Below are 19706 nucleotides of genomic sequence, written 5' to 3' on the forward strand. Positions count from 1 at the left end.
TTTTGCGAAGCCCACCTGTCCCCTCTTTACCCCTCTGGGTCAGACCCCCAGAGGACAGGGAGAGCCTCTTGTTTAAATATCTTCGCCCACAGGTACCCTAACTGCCTTGCATCTTGGAGGGTGGCAGGACCTGAGCGCTCTGCCTGCAGCTTTTTTAGGTGATGGTGCCTGGCAGGTCAGGGGTTTGATCCCTCCCCTCAGTCTGCATCTGCCCCATTACTAGGCTGAAGTGAGGGGGTTTCCCAGGAGACCTCAGAGCCAACCGAATTCTCACTTTTTTTTCTGAGAGAAGCTAGATTTGGTTCCTGTTCCCTTACAATGACTGCAATTTTTAAAGTGCTTACAGTGTGAATTATTTAATTGTTCTGATAAGCCACTGAGATTTAAGTGTCAGCCCCATTTTTCTAATGAAAAAAGATAAAGCAGCCTGCCTGAGGTCACAGGGCTGGCGGGTAAGCTCCTGAGCCAGAACTCAGGCCCAGGCCTTTGACGCCAGCGACTGTCTTCCTACCTGCCACGCTGCGCTGCCTCCCTCGCAGCCGGTGCAGGGCAGCCACTCTGAGTTAGGGCCTTTGTGTGCCCTGCACTTGGAAGACACAATCCCTGCACCCCTAGAGCTTACATTCTGGAGAGGTTCCCCAGCATTCTTGCCTGCTGCCTCTAGAGCTTCTGAGGGCCCTGGGCTCAAAATACAGTTTCCATCTTTGGCCTGTGCACCTGTAGAGAGGGATGAGATTAGAGGGGCTGGCCCCTGCCTGGATTCCTGGATGACTGTCTCTCCTGCTCCCCGTGCAGCCATCCGCTTTGGCCGGATGCCAGAGGCTGAGAAGAGAAAGCTGGTGGCAGGGCTGACCGCGAGTGAGGGAAGTCAGCACAACCCACAGGTGGCTGACCTGAAGGCCTTCTCCAAGCACATCTACAACGCCTACCTAAAAAACTTCAACATGACCAAAAAGAAGGCCCGCGGCATCCTCACTGGCAAGACCAGCCACACGGCGGTGAGTGTCACTGCCCTGGCTCTGGGTCCCGTGGCCGCCTACCTAACTCCTCTGGAGGAGAACCAGACCTCCTCTCTCCCTAACTTCATGGGATAGGCAGGGGATGTGGGGGGCACATGGGCAGGGGTCCCCGAGGCCTGGCCTCTAATGGGGCCTGGTTTTCAGCCCTTTGTGATTCACGACATCGAGACATTGTGGCAGGCAGAGAAGGGCCTGGTGTGGAAGCAGCTGGTGAATGGCCTGCCCCCCTACAAGGAGATCAGCGTGCACGTCTTCTACCGCTGCCAGTGCACCACAGTGGAGACTGTGCGGGAGCTCACTGAGTTCGCCAAGAGCATCCCCAGCTTCGGCAACCTCTTCCTCAACGACCAGGTGACTCTTCTCAAGTATGGTGTGCATGAGGCCATCTTCGCCATGCTGGCCTCCATCGTCAACAAAGATGGGCTGCTGGTGGCCAACGGCACTGGTTTTGTCACCCGTGAGTTCCTGCGCAGCCTCCGCAAGCCCTTCAGTGATATCATTGAGCCCAAGTTCGAGTTTGCTGTCAAGTTCAATGCCCTGGAACTTGACGACAGTGACCTGGCTCTCTTCATCGCAGCCATCATTCTGTGTGGAGGTGAGTGAGGGTGGGGCTGGTAGGCCAGCCCAACACAGCCAGCTCCCCAGAGAGCTGGGCCTCCCTGCGGGCACCAAGCTGGAGCTCAGACACCATGAGGAAGTGTCTTACATGATGATGGCAGTGGAACGTGGAAGGCACCAACTGTACATCGGGACCAGCTCCGTCTCACGTAGATGGAGATGAAACAGAAAAAAGACTGAAAGGATGTGTACCCATGTGGTGATAGGGGCTATTTCTGGTGGTAGAGAAATTTTCTGTATTTTACCAACATTTTTCAGTTCCAACACAATAATCATAATAATCATGCAGACAGTGGCCTAGAGCTTACTTCATACCAGGCACTGTTCTAGTTCCTTTTCTAGCTTATCACTCATTTGATCCTCACAACCACCCTATGCGTAGGTACTTCTGTTACCCACAGTTTACAGAGGAGGAAACAAGCCCAGAGAGTGAGTGACCTGCCCAGAGCCTCCTCACTAGTCCGGTACAACCAGGATGTAAATCAGGCAGTGAGACTTGTAACCATGATACTGTACTACCTAGTCGGGAAAACGGGGAGTGGGGGCGGGGGGGATGAGGAGACTCAGTGAGGCAATCACTGGCAGGACAGGGCTAGGGTCTGTCACAGCAAGGAGGCCTGCTGTCCCTGGACCCCATGCAGAGTGGGGGTAGGGGAGCTCCTCTGCCCTCCTGAGACCCCCTTGAGCGTGCCTGCTCCCTCCCACACCTCTGCCTGTGTCCCACAGACCGGCCAGGCCTCATGAACGTGTCCCAGGTGGAGGCCATCCAGGACACCATCCTGCGTGCCCTCGAGTTCCACCTGCACGCCAACCACCCCGACGCCCAATACCTCTTCCCCAAGCTGCTGCAGAAGATGGCTGACCTGCGGCAGCTGGTCACCGAGCACGCCCAGATGATGCAGCGGATCAAGAAGACCGAGACGGAGACCTCGTTGCACCCCCTGCTCCAGGAGATCTACAAGGACATGTACTGAAGGGCACACCCAGGCCTCCCAGCAGGCCTCCAGGAGCCAAGACCCAGGGGCAAGTGGACAGCACTGGGACGGGGGCCACCATGGGACTTGCCTGTTGGCTGCCCCTGAGGGCTCAGCACAGGGCCACCGACTCCGGAGGAGCGGGATCGCACCCACGCCCCACTCCCTGTTTTCCCTTTTCCCCTCTCCCGCTTTCTCAGTTCCTCTTTCTTCTCTAATGTCTTTGCTCTTTCTCATCCTTTCTGTAGGTTCCCTTTTCTTCCTCCCTCACCCCCTCTTCTCTCTCCCCATCCCCATGTTTGTGGCTCTTTCTCTTTGTCTGAGACAGTCTGTTATTTCACCAGCAGCATAGAACGGGACCTCTGCTTTTGCTCCCTGCCCCTGGCGCAAAAGGGAGCGGGGCCTGCCCTCTGCACCGACAGTCTCCTGCGGGGCTGGGGCCTCGTTCTGCTCCTGCCTTCACAGCAAGCGCTTGGGCCACCCCAAGGAACACTAAGCTCTGGGCCCAGCTTCCTGGGGAAGCTGAGCAGGACCTGGGATGACTGCAGCAGGGGCCCCTCGTCCCTGGGTCCAGCCCTGAAGGCCAGGATGCCTCCCTGAGACTGTCGCCGCCCTCCCAAGGCTGAGGCTGGCACCCCCAAACCCTTCGAGCCCCGCTCCAGCCACGCACCCCAGCCCCACTCACACCAACACCCTTTCTGTTCTTTTTTTCCCAGCAGGGGCCGGTGTTGGTGATGGCCCCTGCGCTGGCCGCTGGGGGACCAGCCCCCAGCCTGGAAGGAGGTGGGTTCCCTGCAGGTGGGGAAGCAGTGAGCAGGCCCGGGGGTCGGGGGGGACCCTCCATCAGCACGCACCCGCCCACCAGTCTGCAGCAGCCTCGTCCTGCCTGTCGGCCGGCTGTCGCCCCCTCGCCAGGGCCAGGACTGGCCTCACCCGCGACGGCTCCTCTCTCCGGCTGGGAGACACTGGCGCTGGCTGGAGCTCAGCTGCCACGCATACCCGTACGCGCCCCTGGGGCCGTCACTCCAGCACCAGCACTGAATTCACTTTATCTCAGGCCCCGCCCTGCCCCTCGCTGAGGCGGTGTGTGCCCAGAGGGGCCTGCAGGCGGAGCTGTGTCCCTGCCCCCGGGGCTGGGACACATCTCTGGTGGGCAGCGGTGTCCGGTGAGTCCACCGAGCACCTGTTCACAGGGGAAGGTGCCAGGGACAAACAGCCTGTTGACTGAGACAACCATCTGTCCGAACAGCTCTGCCACCCTCCCCTTCCCTGTGTTCAGCCTACCCAGTCACCTGGCACTCTCCCTGCACAGCCCCTGGTGACAGGGTCCTCTGGACCCTGCCCCTCCTCTCCCCTCCCTGGGTGCCCTCAGTGCCACAGATGAGGGGCTGGCACACACTTGCAGTGCTGCCTGAGCAGGAGGGTAGAAGGCCCGCTAGGCTGCCTTTTCAGGGAGGAAGCTGGCTGGAGCGGCGAGGGACTGGCTCGGTCTCTGAGGACCTGTGGTTAGAGCCCAGGCTTCCCGGGACCCTTCTGTCTGACTGCACCTCTGGGAGGAAACACCCTAGAGAAAGGACAAGCCCAGCACGTGGCCCTCCTGCCACAGGCTCACTCCCTGCCGGCAAGACCCTTCCCTCTCCCGGTCCACCCTTGGCTGACCAGGGGTGCCACCCCCTGCCCCGTCCCCTCCCGCCTTAGTGCTGAGAGTACAGCTCTTCTCAGTGTCTGAACAGTCTCCAAAATGGAAATGTATATTTTTGCTAGGAGCCCCCATTTCCTGTGTTTTTAATATAAATAGTGTACACAGACTGGTGGAACTTTAAATAAATGGGAATTAACTATTTATGAGTTGACTTAGGCTGACTCAGTTCTCTGCGTGTTTTTCCCTGGGGCTGACCTGTCTTTCCCTCCCCCGTGCCCAGTGAACAGAGGAGGAAACAGCTGGGCAAAGGAGACGTCAGAGTGCTGGCAGATTCTGGCTTGTGGGGGTTCCCTGTCTCCTACCCTCCTCTGCTCAGCACTTGTCAGTCAGCAAGGGTCGTGGCGCATAGAGAAAATGCGCCCCTACCTTGAGGGGATTTGGGGGGAGTGAACGCAGGAAGACATGCTGATGAGGGTGTGGGTGCCATGGCACAAAGCAGGGTTGGCGGCGAGGGTCTCTGAGGGGCCTGAGAGAGGCAACTCCCCCTGGCCTACAGTGGGATGTGGGCCTTGCAAACCCAAAGCCTGTCATTCAGTCAGTTTTGTACCCCCACAGGCGATCAGCGTTTTCTTTCTTAGCCAACACCCCAGTTTTCTCCTTTACTTCCTGGGTGCCGTCTCCACAGAGGCTCCAGGCAATCCAGCCCTTGGCAACCAGTAGGCTCAGCTGCAGCATGAGGCAAGTTCAGAGTATGTTTCAGTACTTGTCCAGTCAGAAAACAACCACCTCTAACTATTTCAAGATGAGGAGTTTACTCCAGGGAATTGTTAGAAAAATATTGAAAGGACTGTGGGAAGCCACTCACCACCAGGGCTGGATGGAAAATGTTACCAAGAGGCCACCGAGGCTAAAATGCCCTCCAACACTGCAGAAACCCAGCTCAAAGTCACCTGCTGGCTTGGCTAGAAGCAGAGCTCACGCTCGCTGTGCATCCGAGGCTACCAGGGTGCCGGTGGCCACCACTGCCGCTGCTGCCCCTGCTGCCCCTGGGACTGCGCCGCGTGAGCAAGAAGGCTGGAGCTCAAACTCAGCTGCTCCTGCCAAAAGTGCCATCAGCTTGGGGTGGAGGGACAGTGTCTCCCTTCTTCTTGTCTTCCAGTCTGTTGCCAGTACCTCCCACTGGAAAAAACAAACAAACAGCTAAGGGAGTCCAGCGAATGTAGTTTGCAGACTCCCAGCCCCTGTGGTAGAGGAGCAAGTGGGAGAGCCAAGAGCCAGCAAACGAGCACAAAGCATGTACACGGGCCCGAGGGAGGCGATCCCTGTGCCGGCGAGGCTCACAGACTAAGGTGGCGGGCACGTCTGACCCTCGCCTCCCTGTTTTCCTGTTTGCTGGCCGGCTGGCCATCCGAACTGTCAAGTGCACGTGGTTCATCTCAGCCAGGAGAGCGACAGTCCCCAGGGAAGAGGAAGAGGAATGCTCGGAACACGGGCATCTCTGAAGTTGATAGCCTTGCTCATGATGGACTCTTCTAGTTTGCTTGGTTTATTTTTCTCACCTCCCTATCCTTTCCCACACCCTCAGGTGGGAGAAAAATAACTGAGGACTTTGGCTCAGTGGTGCAAGGCCAGTCCTCTTCCCAGTGCTGGAGACAAAACAGGATACAGAGTGACTCCGTTCAGAGAAGGGAAGCTGAGGATCAGTACGAGTTTTCTGTTGTTACCTGGCACCTGTCATTACCATCACGAAGGGATATTCTATACTGAGCGCCTATTTTGTGCCAGTCATTGTGCATATATCACCTCTAATCTCACCACAACCCTCTGAGGCAGCACGACAGAGTACAGAGTGGGCCTGGGTCACCCGGCTAGGAAGAGGCCTTGCCAGGTCTGCATTGATCCAGGGCCTTGGGCTCTGCTTTCTACCCATGGGCAAAACCTTGGGGACAACAGGTAGCCACCTGGTCTCTTTTTCATGACATTGAGGACAAATAAAATATTTAGACTAAAAAGAAAACAACCTTAAGAGAATTAAAAGATACACTCTTTGCATTAATTTTACAAAACTCTTATTAAAAAATAAAGAAAAAAAGTACAAAAAAAAAAAAAAAAAGACTGAAAGAAGGAAACGAAGGGAGGGAGAGGAAGAAAAAGAAAGGGGGCCTGCCCTGACCAGTGCGGCTCAGTTGGTTGTGTGTTGTTCTGCAAAGTAAAAGGTCGCCAGTTCAATTCCCAGTCAGGGCACATGCCTGGGTTGTGGGTTGGGTTCCTTTTGGGGCAGTACAAGAAGCAACCAATTGATGTTTCTCTCACACATAAATGTTTCTCTCCCTCTCTTTCTCCCTCCCTTGCCCTCTCTAAAATAAATAAATAAATGAATAAATAAAATCTTACAGTAGAAAGGAAGGAAGGGAGAAAGCAAGAAAAGAAAGAGTGGACTACTCCTCAGCCTGCTTTAAGAAGCAGACACAAAGCCTCTCTGGACCTCAGGTACAGCCAGCACAGAACCCCTACAAAATTACAAATGTGAAGAAACAAGCCTGCATGAAAATAAACAGCATAACAACCAGTGAAATTAGAGCCCTGGGGCTTTAAAAAAAAAACCAACCATTGATTATAGTAAAGGAGATGTTTCATATTCTTAAAAATATAAAGAAACCAAAACCATAAGAAAGGAATAATTTGCTTTTAAGGAAAAAAAAAGATATTTTTAAAGAACTACCTGGGACTTCCAGTAAAAAGAAAACTCAAATGAGTTAAACAACAACCAATAGCCAAAGAGACCGTTTTTTTGTACACCAAGAAAAACCTGGAGAAATTATCTGGGAATTAGTACAAGAAAACCAAGGTAGAAAATGTGGAACGGAAAGAATAGTAATACAAATTCTAATATAGTGCAGAAGTTGGTACAAACAACCTGAAAAACAGTTCAGCAAAATCGCTGAAGTTAAAATGGGCCTGTGGATGCAGTCGGTGGGCTGCCCTCCGGTTCCGCCCAGGCACTCACTTCCATGGCTGCTGGGAGAGAGAGTTGGCTGCTGAGCTCGCAGGTGAGTTTTTCACAGGAAATTGGCCTTTCTAAAGGGAGCTGCCTTGCCCAGGATGAGCACAGCACCCTCTCAGGGGCAGCCTGTAGCCAACCTCGGGGTATGAGGCCAAGCTTCTCTGCCCCAGTTTGGGACACCTTGAACAATCATCCCAGCCAGCCCCCCAGAGCTGAGTATCTCTTATGACTACATTGCAGGGCAGCTTCTCCCGCTACCCAATCCTGCTTCCTTCAGTTCCTTGCAGGTGTTGTTCCAAAGAGCACTCCCAAGTGAGTGGTCCTGCAGGTAAACCTCCCAATCATTTTCCTGGAGAAACCAACCCAAGACAATACAGGGGAGTGAAACCCACCAAATTACACCTCTTATATATGTTCATCCCAGCAATAGCAAAAACTTGAGAACAACCAAAATGTTCATCAACTGGAAAATGGATAAACTTGGTATGTTTATAAAATGTAAAAAAGAAGAAAACACATGAGGAAAAATTTATATAATCTTGAAGTGAATAGACCTTTCAAAAATCTATTATATACCCTCAAATTTCTAAGTTTCATGCAGTACCCATGAAACAAAGTATTTTAATTTCTATAAAATTTTAAAAACAAAAATTTTACCATATACACATTTTAAAAATTTCCTGGGGACAAAAATAAAAAATTTTAAATCAACCATGTAAAAAAAATTGTCACGTAATCAGGAAAAAGGCTAATTTTTTTAAATATATAAATCAATGAGCAAAAGGTTAACAACCCAATAGAAAAATAAGCACAGAACACAAAAAGAAATACTTAAACATATGAAAAGATGCTTAACCTCATAGTAAGAGAAATATATATATTAAAACTATGAGATACAGGTTGTTACTTACCAAATTAAACAGTACAAGGTTTAGCCTGGCTGGTGTGGCTCAGTGGATTGAGTGCTGGCCTGTGAACCGAAGGGTCACTGAATCGATTCCCAGTCAGGCCACATGCCTGGGTTGTAGGCCAGGTCCCCAGTTGGGAGTGTGCAAGAGGCAACCACACATTGATGTTTCTCTCCCTCTCTTTCTCCTCCCTTCCCTTCTGTCTAAAAATACAAACATAAAATCTTTCAAAAATAAAAATAAAACACTACAAAGTTTGATAGCGTTGTACGGCCAGGCTATGCAGAAACAGGCACCCTCCTACTGCAGTGGGAGTATAAGCTGGCATAGTCTCCTCAGAGAGCAGCTTGGCAGCATCTATGAAATGATTTTTTTTTAATAATTTTGATCCAGCCAAAGTAAAAGAAGTAAATCATATGTTGAAGACTATTGGTTCCCCAATCTAGCATCTTAATTTACTGATAGACATAGGGAGTTGTTTAAATTTAACTTTTAAATCTCCCCTTTGATTTTTAAGTAAATTCTTCTTATTTGCTGGTTTTTAACCCTCCCAATTCACCTCCCCCATGGGCCAGTGCAGTCTAGTGGAGAGAGCAGCAGCCTTGGAGGAGTAAGATGAGAGTAGAGAGGGGCCTAGTAGTAGAGCTGGAAGGGTTCCCCACCGCCCCGTCCTCAGAGGGCCCGGCCCATCATTCTCCCCACTGCCAGCTGTGAATCCACCAGGCATTTATACTGCCCAGCAGCGCTGCTCGGGTTGGTGGACTTGCTGTCATCCAATCTGAAACCTCCTCATTGGAGAGACCTGGCCAGCTCTCATGGGGGCCCCATGCTGAGTCATCAACACTAGTCTCACTTCTTGTGATCAGGATAGTGAGTCGGCTTCAATGACAAACACAGACCAGGCCACAGTGACTTTTTATAGAAAGAACATCTTGGGCCTGGAAGCAGGTCCCCAGAACCTCTTGGGTCTGTCCAGTACATGGCCAGTCCGGAACAGGCCTCCCTGTCGTCTTCATCTGGCTCACACCATCTCCTGGAGGCTCCAAAGGCTCCCAGCCCAACCTGTGACTGGTCCATCAACTTCAGCTCCACATGTGGGATTCCCACTGCCCTGAGGTGGGGGAAGCTCCCCTCTGGCCTCCTCACTCATAAATTCCCCTCAGACCCCAGCCTAGGCCTCCCAGCCTCCCGGCCTCCCAGGCCCGTGATCCTCATGGGCCCCTCCCAAGTCACCCTGCCTTTTTGGACCCTTAAATTCCTTAAACTAACCCCAGGTTTCTTGCAGAAATCACCAAGGGATCCCTGAAGGCCTTCATGCCCATCCCGCCAACTTCCCTGGTCCCCAGCAGCCCTGCCTTCATCCTCCATCTCTCCTTCCTGCAGGACCCGGGGCCATGGGAATGGGTGGGCCTGGCCACAGAGCCCCTCCTCCCATTGGCCCTGCCCAGAGAGGGAGGGATAAAGGTGCGCCAGAGGAGGCCTGCCTCATTCTCACTAGTGGCTGCAGCTGGGATGGATCCTGCCGGGTGGGAGGGCCGCAGCGGCAATGGTGGGGAGGGCAGACCCCACTCCCACTCCCCGTGGCCATTCAGGTAGGGATCTGGGTTTCGGGGGACACAGGAAGGTGGGGGGAAAATTCTCTGGGGTTTGGCCTGGCCATTGAAAGCCCAGTCTTTGGGAATTTGGTGGTGAATTTAGGGGAGGGACTTCCTTGTTCTCCACCCCAGCGCTGAAAGAGTCTAGAAATCATCCCCCATTTCCTCAAGGTCCAGAGGAGGAGACTGAAGCCAGAGGGAGTAAAGGGCATACTAGGGCCACACCACTGGGTCGAGGCTAGCTCAGGGTTTGACCATTCAGGGCAGGGATTTCCACTTGCCTGCTTTCTCTTTCACCCAACAAAGGTTTCTCTGCCCCAAACTACCTCACAGCTCCCTGCCGGTGGGATCTGGTTTCCTTGTCACATTGTAGACCCAGAACTTAGCACCGGGCCAGGTGTTCATAAATATTGGAATGGAGATACTTCAGCTTGAACATCACACCATTAGCAAATCATTTTTTCAGGTGTGCTAGCCCACTAGGCCTTCCATCAGATCTGTGCACCTTAGCATGAATTCATTTTGCCAACAGCTAGACTAGATAGGTTCCCCAGAGAGAACTGAAGTTTGGGTAAGGGAAGGATAGTTGTACATCTTAGGGTCTCAGTGTGAAGTGGTTTTCCTGGTTCCTTTGAGTGGAAGAAAGGCAGCCAGGTGACTAGAGGGAAATAAAAAAAGGCAAAGAACATAGATGTTCACTAAATGAGATTTACACTTGTTCTTTCCTGAGCTTTGGGCAGGCCCAGGAAAGTGGACATCCTAGACTAACTTTCGGCCCTCAAGTTTCAAAAGGCCTGCTCAGGGGGCTCATTTGGTAGGCCCCACCTCCCCGCTTTCTGTCCCCAACCCTACCCTCCTCGGTCCCTGCCCTTCTCCCACCTCACACTTCGCCCCAACAGTTGGTCCTGATTCAGCCCCCCAGCCACCAAGCCCCTCTGCTGCCTTCTGTGCTGCTGCCTCCTCTGTCCCCACCCTTGGCCTCAGAATTTAGCTTGAGAAACTCCCCAAATCCAGCAGCCCTCACCCCTGACAAGTCAACCTTAGTTACTAGAGAATGACGGGGCTAAGTGGGGGCACCTGGGTTATGGTGCCAGGTCTGTTCCTTTGCCTCTCTGAGCCTCCGATTTTGAAAACAAAAAATGACTCCTGACTTACAAGGCTTGTTTTGAGGATTAAATTAACTAATTTGATATTTCCCCAAACAAAATGTGTTTTATTGGTGTGTTAAGGGTGTGTAGATAGAAGGCCTAAACAAACAACAACAAAAACAAGTTTAAGTAATGCTGGGTTAAATCAAATAGGTTCCTTTGCAGAACTTGTCAGAGCCTTTAATGTGTTCATATACAATAAGTAATTTGCAACGTGGCTCTAAGAAACTATAGAAGGAAGAGTTTCTCACATTGATTTGATCACAAGGCCCTTAACCTCATTTAATGGGCTGAGAGCCCCTCTGGATGTGTGCGGAGAGCTCTGTCCCTGGACCTCTCCGCTTGTGAAGGAGCTGGTGGGGCGGCCTCAGTGGTGGTCTTCGGGAAAAAGCAAGTCTTTCCCAGCACATCTTCCCTCCCAGAGGCTTCTCACTGGTGAACTGGGGTGGGGCAGGAGGCCTGTAACCCTTCCTCTGAGGGTTACTGGCTCCTCCCCGGGGGATGAAGGGCTCCCCTTCTCGCAGTCACCCACATTTTCCACAGTGACTCTCATTTCCACCTCACCCCTCATCGCACCTTCCGCCCTCCCAGCCCTCCCAGACTTTGGCTGTCACCCACTGACCGGTCCTCACCCCAGCCCAGCCTCTTCCTATCTACGCCCCACACTGTAATTGGGATCAGAAATAACAGTTTAGGCATCTTCCCTAAACCTCCTAAAACTGGAAAAACCATGTATCCCCTCCACACTCCAAATTATCTAATGTCTTTAATCTGAATGTAAAAAGTTATAATTTCTAATGTATTATAAATGCTCCCATTTAAAAATGAAATGAATATATTACTCTTATTTTAATTCCAATATATTTTTTTTACAGTGTAAAATTTTAGTATTTAGCATTAGCCAGCTGGATTCAGTGTAGATGATCACCATGTTGTGGGCAACACCCAAAGCATCATAGTCACGAGTCAGTTGAGCATATGCCGCCTTCTCTCCATCAGACCTGATCGGGGTGTTGACAGTGGCCACATCAGTGTCACAGAGCTTCTTCACAGCCTGTTTGATCTGGTGCTTGTTGGCCTAGACCTCCACCATGAACACAAGTGTATTGTTGCCATCTGCCTTCTCCATGGCTGCCTTGGAGGTCAGGGGGAACTCCATGATGGCACAGTGGTCAGGCTTGTTTCTCCTGGGGGCGCCCTCCGAGGATATTTAGGCTGCCGTTGGAGCCCCGGTGTCTTCAGCCATGGGTGGGTGGGTGACCGTGCGGATCACCTGGGGCTGTGGACGCCTTTCAGGGCTTCCTTCTTTGCTTTCCACGCCATCTTCGTGAAAAGCCCAAAAGATTTTAAAAAGATGTTTTGAAAAAGAAATTACATCACTAAATTATACGCTTTTCACCATTTCTGAACCTTTCTTCTCCAAGGCTGGCGCTTCAGGCAAGATTTTGAAGGCTCTGTTTTTTTGGGGTTTTTTTTTTTGTTTTTTTTTTAATAAAAGATTTTATTTATTCTTAAAGGGGAAGGGAGTGAGAAAGAGAGGGAGAGAAACATGGATCCGCTGTCTCGGGACTGGGCTGCAACCCAGGCACTTGTTCTGATCGGGAATTGAATAGGTGACCTTTTGCTTTGGGGGCACAACGCTCAACCAACTGACCCACACTGGCCAGCATGAGGGATGCGATTAAAGTGGTCAGCCCACGAAACTCACCCTCAGTCTTCCTGTGGGAGCTTCTCAATTTTCCCCAGCCTGGCAGGGCATGACAGGGCAGCGTGGGGTGCGCCGGCTGTCGCCTGTGCAGGGCCTGCATCTGAGGTGTTTCAGGCTGCTTGCCTGGGCCCTGCCAGTGAGTGGCAGCTGCTCTGTGGGCAGCTGACCAGAAATGGCAGGTGAGCAGGGTGGATTTGAATAAATACATTACTCTTGTCATGTATCCAGTGGCATCTAAGTACCAGAGAGATCTAACATATAATGTCATCTGCTTAAAAATATATAAACAGGCTCTTACAGTTTTACATAATTGTTTTTTTCTCCTTGAATGCCTATTCTATTCTACTTACCCGATAGAATTTTATTCTAATATACATATTTTTACTCTCAGTAGTCTTTTACTGATCACAATATTGTATCTTCCTGCTAGAAAAATATTCCTGAAACAAATTTAATATATTTTTAGATTTAAGTATTAGTAGTAATCAAAACAGTTTAAATATATTATATATTTTAGCAGTTAATTACTAAATAATAAAAAGTTTTCTTTAGAACATGTTCTCCTACATAGATGGAACTGTTGCTCATGCATCCATGAATAAATACTACTTTTTGCTAGAATAAGACAGGGTTCAACATCAATTTCAATTTGTAATTATTATAAATGGAAGCACTGAAAAATGTTGTTCACACAAACAAGTGAATGGAAATGAAAGGCAATTCGATATAACAGGGGCACTCAGTTCTTTGAATTTCCTCTGGATTAAATACCAAAAATTACAGTGGTCTATCATTAAAAATGACTATTTGAAGATCGCACTTTATACCCCTGGCCCTCATAAAGGCTTCCATAAAAAAAACAACAATAGTAATTACTGTTATTATTATAAATATATCATTATGCAATAATGTGATAATGATTATTATAATAAATAGTGATTATTACTGCCAGCCCCTCCTCCAAGGCCTTCCTGTCTGAAGCAGGTCCCCACCCTGCCCGCCGGTGATTTCTGCTGGAGTTCTTCGCATGCCTGCCTTTGTCTTGGTTCTTTGTGCCCTTGCTGCAGGTTGAATCCTGTCTTTATTTAAAAGTTTGATTTCCTGTTCATTGTGAATATTTTTTGCACTAATTTTGATCTTTTGAAAAATTGCTCTAAAGTGTAATTTCTCTTTTATCACTGAGTTTTATTGGTGTCCCCTGAAGTTTCAGGTCTGAGGTAAGTACCTCCCTAACCTCCCCGAGTCCTGGCCCTGGTTTCTTGGTTCTCTGCTGAGACCTCTTACCTCAGCGGAGCTTCCTAGGCAGATTCCCCATCCAGGGGCTCCGCACGTGGTTGTAAATAAAGGACCGTGTGGTAACGGTCTGGCACCTTCACCAAGTTCCGGTGCCTGTCGTCCATCTTTCCCTTCTTCCGCCTGCTTCTCCGCCAGGGCCTCACTCTCAGACAGTGTCCACGGAATGGTGCGGCCGCTCTCGGCAGGCCCTCGGATTGGCTGGCAGTCTGTGACCTCTGTCCCTGTCCCTGAAGCCTTGGTGACTTCTCCTGTGGGCTTATTCCCCCTCCAGGCAAGGAAGCACGTGACAAGAGCAGCAGTCCTCTGTACCTGTACCTGCCCCAGGGCTCTGGCTCAGGCCTGGACCCGTAGTAGATTCTCAATGAACATTTGCCCAACTCGGCCTCCTCCCACCATTTTCCACCTCCTTCTCTGACCTTCCAAAGCCCCAGTAACAACGATGGTGGTGGTGGTGGTGATGACAATGATACCGCAGAGTGATGATAACAGCTAATGTTTATGGGGGGCTTGCTGCTATGTGCCAGGTACTTTACATGCATTGTCTCATTTAACTTTGACATCACCCCATGAAGTAGGTACTAATATTATGTTCATTTTACAAATTAAGACACTGAGGCTTGGAAAGGCGGAATGCCTTGTCCAGACTCACATTACCAAGGAGTACCAGGCAGAAACAGCTATATGATTTGTGGGACCCAGTGCAAAATGGAAATCAGGGCCCCTTTTTCAAAAACTTAATAACTTCAAGACGACATCAGCATGGCATTAAAGCACATGACCGCACAGGCCCATGCCCACAGAGCTGGCTCTGGTTCTAGCATTCGAACCCAGAATTCTGACTCTAGGACCCACAAGGCTAGCACTTGGAGGAAGGACTAATAACCACTGTGATTTACTGAGCATCTGCTATGTGCATTGTGCAAAATCTTCAAAAACCCTCACAACACCCCTGAGGCATTTTTACCCTTATGTTTAAGGGTGAGTTTCCCACCCAGGGTTACGCAGTGGGGCCAGGATTTGAACACAGGACCAACCCCAGAGTCTGTGTCCTCATATCACACAGCCTCTATACGACTGACTGAGATGATTTTTTAGGACCTTTGCCCATGGGGCCTGTCACAGAGGGTTGAACTGCCACTCAGCTCAAGACAGGAAGGTGTCCCGAGTCTGCAGATACTTTCAGCGAGGCTTCTGCTTCCATGGACATCAATGCAGGTGAGCACCTCTTCTTATCAAATGGGAGTGGGTTGGGGTCACAGGGGCAATCGTCCCTTCGTGGACCCTGCAACTCTCTCCAGCCTCTTCTCCCCTCTCAGCTCCAGCTTCCAGGCCGCGGTAGCTCCAGGCCCTGGAGGGGCTAGTCCTGCCTCCTCAACCTTCTCTTCCCCACACAGCTATCGGCACCCGGAGCCCCCTGGCCACCAGCAGTGGGGCCGCCGCCGTTCGGAGCCACTTGTCACTCTGCCAGGACCCCTGCCGGGGCTGCCGCGATGGGGCTCCGAGCCTACCTACTTGCCCTCAGTGGCTGTCGGTTGGGCTGGGGCCAGCTGGGGCACGGAACTTGGCCTGGAGTGGTTGGCCAGACAGAATGAGGAGCTTGGTGGCAGTTCCTGGAAGTTCCTGTCACCATCATGTGAGTCAGCAGGGGCACAGCAGGTGGGCACAAGTGGGATCTGAGACCAGGGCTCCTGCTCTGTCTCCGAGCAAGGTTTATGTTTCCCTCTACCTCTCTCCCTCCCTCCCTCCTCAAGATTCCGAGCTAGAGAGAAATTTTCCTCCCCTCTGGTGCTCTCTGTGTTCCAGAAGCAGAATACCCCAGTGCCTGTGGTGCCAAACCACATAGGTTCAAATGCCAGCTCCATCATTTAAAAGCTGTGTGATCTTGGGCAAGTCACTTAACCTCTCTGGGCCTCAGTTTTCACGTCTATGAAAGGGCACTGATAATAGTACCTACTGCACGGGGTGGTGTGAGGGTGTGATGAGTTCATATATGTGATGTGTTTAGCAAAGTACCAAGCACCTGGCACAGAGAAGTGTTAGTGGTTATTTTTTAAACTGTTGCTGTAATTCAGCACTGCCTAACAGAAACACAAGTCTCACATGTGGCTTTTTTTAACAGCTTTATTGAGACATAATTCACAAGCCAAAAATTCACCAATTTAAAACATTCAATTCCATACAATATGGTATATTCAGAGTTGTACAAACATTACCGCTTTCTAATTTTAGAAATTTTTATCACCCCCAAAAGAAACACACTAGTAGTCATTCTCTACCCACCCCCACCCCCACTTCCAGCCACTGGCTACCACTGATCTACGGTCTGCCTACGAATTTGCCTATCCTGGACATTTCATATAAATGGAATGATACAATATGTGGCCTTTTGGGTCTGGCTTTTTTCACTCAGCATAACAATTCCTAGCTTCACACATGTATAATGGAGCAGCAATTCATACCTTTTTGTGACCAAATAATGTTCCACTGTACACATAATGGTGCTTCTGTTTTATTTATTCATCAGTTGATGGACATTTGGGTTTCTTTTGATTTTGGGGTATTATGAATAATATTGTTATGAGCATTCACATACCAATTTTTTGTGGACATATATTTTTATTTCTCTTGGGTATATGCATAGGAGTGGAATTGCTGGATCATATGGTAACATGTTTAATATTTTGAGGACCTGCCAAACTTTTCCAAAGGTCACATTTTATAATTCATACATGTAATTTAAAATTTTCTAGCCACATTAAAAAGAATAAAAAGCAATGGGTAAAGTTAATTTTAATAATGTTTTATTTAACCCAATATATAAAAAGTTATATATCTAATATCAATACTATTAGTTCAACATGTAATTGATATAAAAATTATTGCTGAAATATTTTAGATTTTTTGGTACTAAGCTTGAAAGTCTTATGTGTAGATTACAGCATACCTCAGTTTGGACTAGCTCCATTTCAGGTGCTCAATAACCACACGTGGCCAGTGGCTGCTGTATCGGGCAACACAGTTAAAAGTAGTTGCATTAGAGACTTCATCACCTGACCCGACTCTGAGCTGCGCGGGGCAGGACTGGGTGCGCCCGCAGAGCCTTGCAGGCAGCAGTCCATCTGTAGATGCCGCGGGAGTGAGTAAATGAGTGAACGGATCCAGTTTTCCCTGACAGCTGCTGATGGAGACCACAGCGACTCCCAGGAGTCTCAGCCTAAGTCAGAGCCTGTCCAGGAGCTCGTGGCCTCGCTTCAGAGCATGGACCTTGAGGTATAGCAGGTCATGGGGGAGTCGGGGAGAGAGAGAGGTGCGGCCGTGCTGGACCCCTCGGACGCCCAGGCCTGCTGGGCTGTATTTGGGGTGGCAGTGTGGGCGTGTAGGTGTTCTCTGACCCTTCCATGGCGGCAGAGGGAGTGGGACAGTCGGGACGTCGTGTGTGGCATCTGCATGGACAAGGTGTGGGACAAGCCAGAGGCCAAGCGGATCTTTGGCATCCTGCCCAACTGCACTCACGCCCACTGCCTGGGCTGCCTGCGCACCTGGCGGAAGAACCGACAGGACCTCCCGCTGGATGTCATCAAGTCAGTGTCACGGGCAGGCCCACAGGGAGGGGGATGAGCGCCCCAGCGGGATGTGGGCTTTGAGGCCGGCCTGCGAGCTGTGACTGTTCTCCCGGTTCGCAGGGCCTGTCCCCAGTGCCGCGTCCATTCCAGCTACATCATCCCTCACAGATTCTGGGTGAGCAATGGGGCTGAGAAGGAGCAACTCATCAGGAACTTCAAGGCTCGAACCAGGTAAGGCTGGAAGGGGGAACACGGCAGGGGGTTAGGGAAGAAGGGAAGGCAGCCCCTGACCCATTCTAGCTCAGCCACGGTCACCCCACCCGGGATCCCCCAAATCCTAGAGGTTCCAAGTGGTGGAAGTGTCAGGCAAGGGTGTGAGCTATTTCTACTGTTTCTGAAAGCCCAAAAAATAAATTCCTCTCGTGAGTGACTAGGATAACAACAGCAGAGCAAGGTCAAGTTTCTCTTCTAGCCTGGCTCAGGAGCCGATGCAGGCAACTCCGGTTCTTGCTTGGCTTTTATTTCTGCTGTTTTTAACACAGGAAAGTAAATTGATATGAGTACATGTTATTTGTTTAGATAATCTTTAAAAATTTGGGTCTCAGAGGAGACTAAAAGGCAGCTTTTGGATACAGGGAAAATTTGGGTAGGTTTTAATCTTCCTGTGGAGGGTAGACATTTATACAAAATCTGGAATTAGCTACAACTCCAGGTTCTAAATTCCACCTTCCCAAAGGGTTTATTGGTTTATTACACTTGCAACATGCGAAGTATATTTGGATAAAGTGTGGCAAAGAAGGTTTTGTCTACTTGTGAGACATACAACCTTGTTGGGAAGATACCTGGATTTTGCCTGAGAACTGTATTAGCGCCGTCAACAAAGTTACTGAGACAAAAACTTGGGTGAGCCTCACAGAGGGGAAGTATCTGAGTGGGCGCTGGGAGAGGAGTGGCGGCTCCTCAGGATGATGAGAGCACTGCGGGCGGGGAGAGGCCCAAGGGGAAACGCGTGGCGCTGGGATACCAGCCGGGGGGTCTTCGCCTCGGGATGGTCAGCAGCAACGTAACAGAGGGGTTATTACGTATGACAGACTTTGCACACCATAAACTCAATGAAGTAGAGACTTACTATCCTCACACTGCAAAAGAAGAAACTGAGGCATTCCCTACGTGACGTAAATGAAGAAGCGGGTTTGAACTGGCATTCGGACTCACCGTGCGTGCTAGAATGAATGGTGGGGGCCGTACTGACTTGAGAGGAAGAGGGGCCAGACCTGGGTGGCCAACGAGGTTGAAAGGGAAATGCAAGATGACTAATGTCCCGGCCCTGGTGACCACCAGACTGCTGCTGTCACGGGAGCTGGGTTGGGGAGGCTGGTGGGAATTCTGACAGGTAAAAGTGGGGGTCTTGTAGGCTATCGGGATGGAGTGGCCTGACACTAGCTTTGGTCAAATGGGAGGAGGAGAAGGAGGAAGAGAAAGGGACGGCATTCAGAGGAATTCCCAGGCTTCCAGCCTGGGTGGCCAGTGGAGTCCGGCATTCATTCACCCTGCAACGGGAGGACGCGGGAAGGACTCAGCAGTTGGAGTCAAGCAGAATGATAATACAGGGGAAAGACTACAAACATGCACTCTATCCTTTCACCCGCCTTTCTCACAATAACGCTGCTCTTACTTAAGTGGATCACAGGTTGCCCACAAACCCCTCCTGTATTTAACCTTTCACGGAGTGAATCTGAAATCTCAGAAGTGAGAAACTTCTTAATCAGTTTCATTAACTAGCAATTATAAAATCGTAGAATAGGGCATTGTTGTAACTTGGTTACAGAGACATATTTTAGGGTTATTTACTCTCCCACTTCCTTTGGTGGTATTACTGAAACTTGTTTCAAAGGAGGGAAGGAGATTCCCAGCTCACTGCTGTCCCAAGACCAGACTGTGGGAATTACAGAAAGGCCCCCTCCTTGAGACTTTACTGCCATCTGCTGGAAAACAGTTGTAATAAGTGTAAAATCAACGTAATGAGGCTGGTGGTGGTGCTTGCATAGACGTAGTTGGTGCCTCTGTGCTGTGTACAACGTACCAAACCTTGTGCGTCAGCCTTGAGTGCCCCTTGTTCCTGCAAGGACAAGGAACAATCCTTGTGGCAGCAGGTATTGAAGGCGATGAATGGTCTTCTCTCCTCCTGTCCTCTCCTCACCATAGCCAGATCCCATGCCGGTTCTTCATTC

General features: G+C 50.2%; 1 protein-coding gene across 1 annotated transcript in view; it reads left to right on the plus strand.

Annotated features, from left to right (window-relative positions):
• The window catches only part of PPARD (peroxisome proliferator activated receptor delta), an 82130-nt gene extending 77693 nt beyond the window's left edge, over window positions 1-4437 (plus strand). The window contains exons 6-8 of the mRNA XM_054569261.1: window positions 796-998; window positions 1164-1614; window positions 2364-4437. Of these exons, the coding sequence (XP_054425236.1) occupies window positions 796-998; window positions 1164-1614; window positions 2364-2611 (902 nt within the window). The 3' untranslated portion in view covers window positions 2612-4437. The remainder of the gene's footprint in view (window positions 1-795; window positions 999-1163; window positions 1615-2363) is intronic.
• The last annotated feature ends 15269 nt before the right edge of the window (window positions 4438-19706 follow it).

This window comes from Pteronotus mesoamericanus, unplaced genomic scaffold (genome assembly GCF_021234165.1).
Source record: "Pteronotus mesoamericanus isolate MK-2021 breed Mesoamerican mustached bat unplaced genomic scaffold, CSHL_Meso_final contig_20, whole genome shotgun sequence".
In the NCBI taxonomy this organism is placed as follows: domain Eukaryota; kingdom Metazoa; phylum Chordata; class Mammalia; order Chiroptera; family Mormoopidae; genus Pteronotus; species Pteronotus mesoamericanus.